Genomic DNA, 1,683 nt, shown 5'->3' on the forward strand with positions numbered 1-1,683 from the left:
GAGGTAGTGCCGATACAGTCATCAATGTAGCGGAGGAAAAGATGGGGGGTGGGGCCAGTGTAGTTGCGGAAGATGGATTGTTCCACATACCCTACGAAGAGGCAGGCATAGCTGGGGCCCATGCGGGTGCCCATGGCTACTCCTTTTGTTTGGAGAAAGTGGGAGGATTGGAAAGAAAAGTTGTTCAGGGTGAGGACCAGTTCAGTCAGTCGAAGGAGGGTGTCAGTGGAAGGGTACTGGGTGGTACGGCGGGAAAGGAAGAAGCGGAGTGCTTTGAGTCCTTCGTGATGGGGGATGGAGGTGTACAGCCAACCTTAACAGCCAGGCAGGTTCAGCATCACTTGAAGGACGGTTCTCTGACAGTGCAAAACCTTCTCAATATTGCGCCTGGCGTGTCAGCGATGATTTTTTCGGGCTCTGCATTGGGGTTTGAACCTACAAATCTGTTGTGTTGAGAGGTGGGGGCGAAAAGGAAAGATTTCTGTCCCTAAATCGTGTAATGTTGGGTTAGAGGAGAGGCATTTTGGGGGGGGGGGGGGGAGAGAAAGGGAGAACCAAAACTCCACCCAACTATCACTCCAGCTCACAAGAGAAACTTCACCTGGTGGACCCAGTGATGGCCAGTACAACAAGGAGCTCAGCCAAGGAAAAATTAGCGGTGGAGGCGCCCAAAACCGACCCGAATTTAGGGAAGGCAGAGAGATTAAACACATGAGAGAGAGACAGAGAGAGAAGCTTATTCGTTGGAAGAACAATTGGAATCATGTTTTTTTTCCCCTCTGATTTTTGGTTTCTTCAAACCCAGGCAGCCTCAGGTAAAAAGAGGCGGCTTGACACCTGCGCCAGTGCCACTCGGGCGCAGCTCCCACCCCAGATCAGGACGGGCCTGGCCCTCTGCCCGCCGCTGTCTCCCATTGTTTTCAGCTCCTGAGGTAAAATCTCAAGCTTTCCAGTCACTGACTGAATTCAAACTTCAGACTTTCCGGCAACAGCAACGGCGCCTCCCCCCACCCCCCCTCTTACTGCTCGGAACAACACCCCCCCTCCCCCGTCCCTCAAACCGGTCAGAATACAATTAAAAGTTACTCCCGGCCGACGAAAGTTGCCTTCGGGGACAGATCGTGCTCACTCACCGGTTAATTTTCTGAGCGAAAGCGCGGCGCTCCGTTGAAGTGGCCATCGCCTCGCCGACAGGAACCTCTGAGCGCGAGCGGCAGACTCAACCTTCTCTCCGCTCTTCGGTAATTCCCGCCAACACTCGGCACCGGCGGGGCGGGAGGACTCGGGGTTCGTCAATCTCCGGCAGACTCAACCTTCTCCGCACTTCGGCAACACTCGGCACCGGCGGGGCGGGAGGACTCGGGGTTCGTCAATCTCCGGAAAACTCAACCTTCTCCGCACTTCGGCAACACTCGGCACCGGCGGACTCGGGTTCGGCAGTTTCCGGCATCCCGTGGACTCTGCAATCGTGGGAGAGCTAAAGATTCTGGATCAGTGGTGCTGGAGGAGCACAGCAGTTCAGGCAGCATCCAACGAGCTTCGAAATCGACGTTTCGGGCAAAAGCCCTTCATCAGGAATAAAGGCAGTGAGCCTGGAGCGGGGAGAGATAAGCTAGAGGAGTGTGGGGGTGGGGAGAAAGTAGCATAGAGTACAATGAGTGAGTGGGGGAGGGGATGAAGGTG

General features: G+C 55.2%; 1 protein-coding gene across 8 annotated transcripts in view; it reads right to left on the minus strand.

Annotated features, from left to right (window-relative positions):
- LOC122552212 (dedicator of cytokinesis protein 7-like) overlaps positions 1-1,390 on the minus strand; it is a 177,635-nt gene extending 176,245 nt beyond the window's left edge. For 6 of the 8 annotated variants that reach the window (XM_043694843.1, XM_043694838.1, XM_043694837.1 and 3 more), the window contains exon 1: positions 1,134-1,384. In XM_043694843.1, the coding sequence (XP_043550778.1) occupies positions 1,134-1,180 (47 nt within the window). In that variant the 5' untranslated portion in view covers positions 1,181-1,384. Of the gene's footprint in view, positions 1-1,133 lie in introns of all 8 variants that reach the window. The other 2 variants (XM_043694839.1, XM_043694840.1) reach the window with 2 other exon arrangements.
- Between the last annotated feature and the right edge of the window lie 293 nt (positions 1,391-1,683).

The sequence above is a fragment of the Chiloscyllium plagiosum genome, chromosome 8 (assembly GCF_004010195.1).
Source record: "Chiloscyllium plagiosum isolate BGI_BamShark_2017 chromosome 8, ASM401019v2, whole genome shotgun sequence".
Lineage (NCBI taxonomy): Eukaryota > Metazoa > Chordata > Chondrichthyes > Orectolobiformes > Hemiscylliidae > Chiloscyllium > Chiloscyllium plagiosum.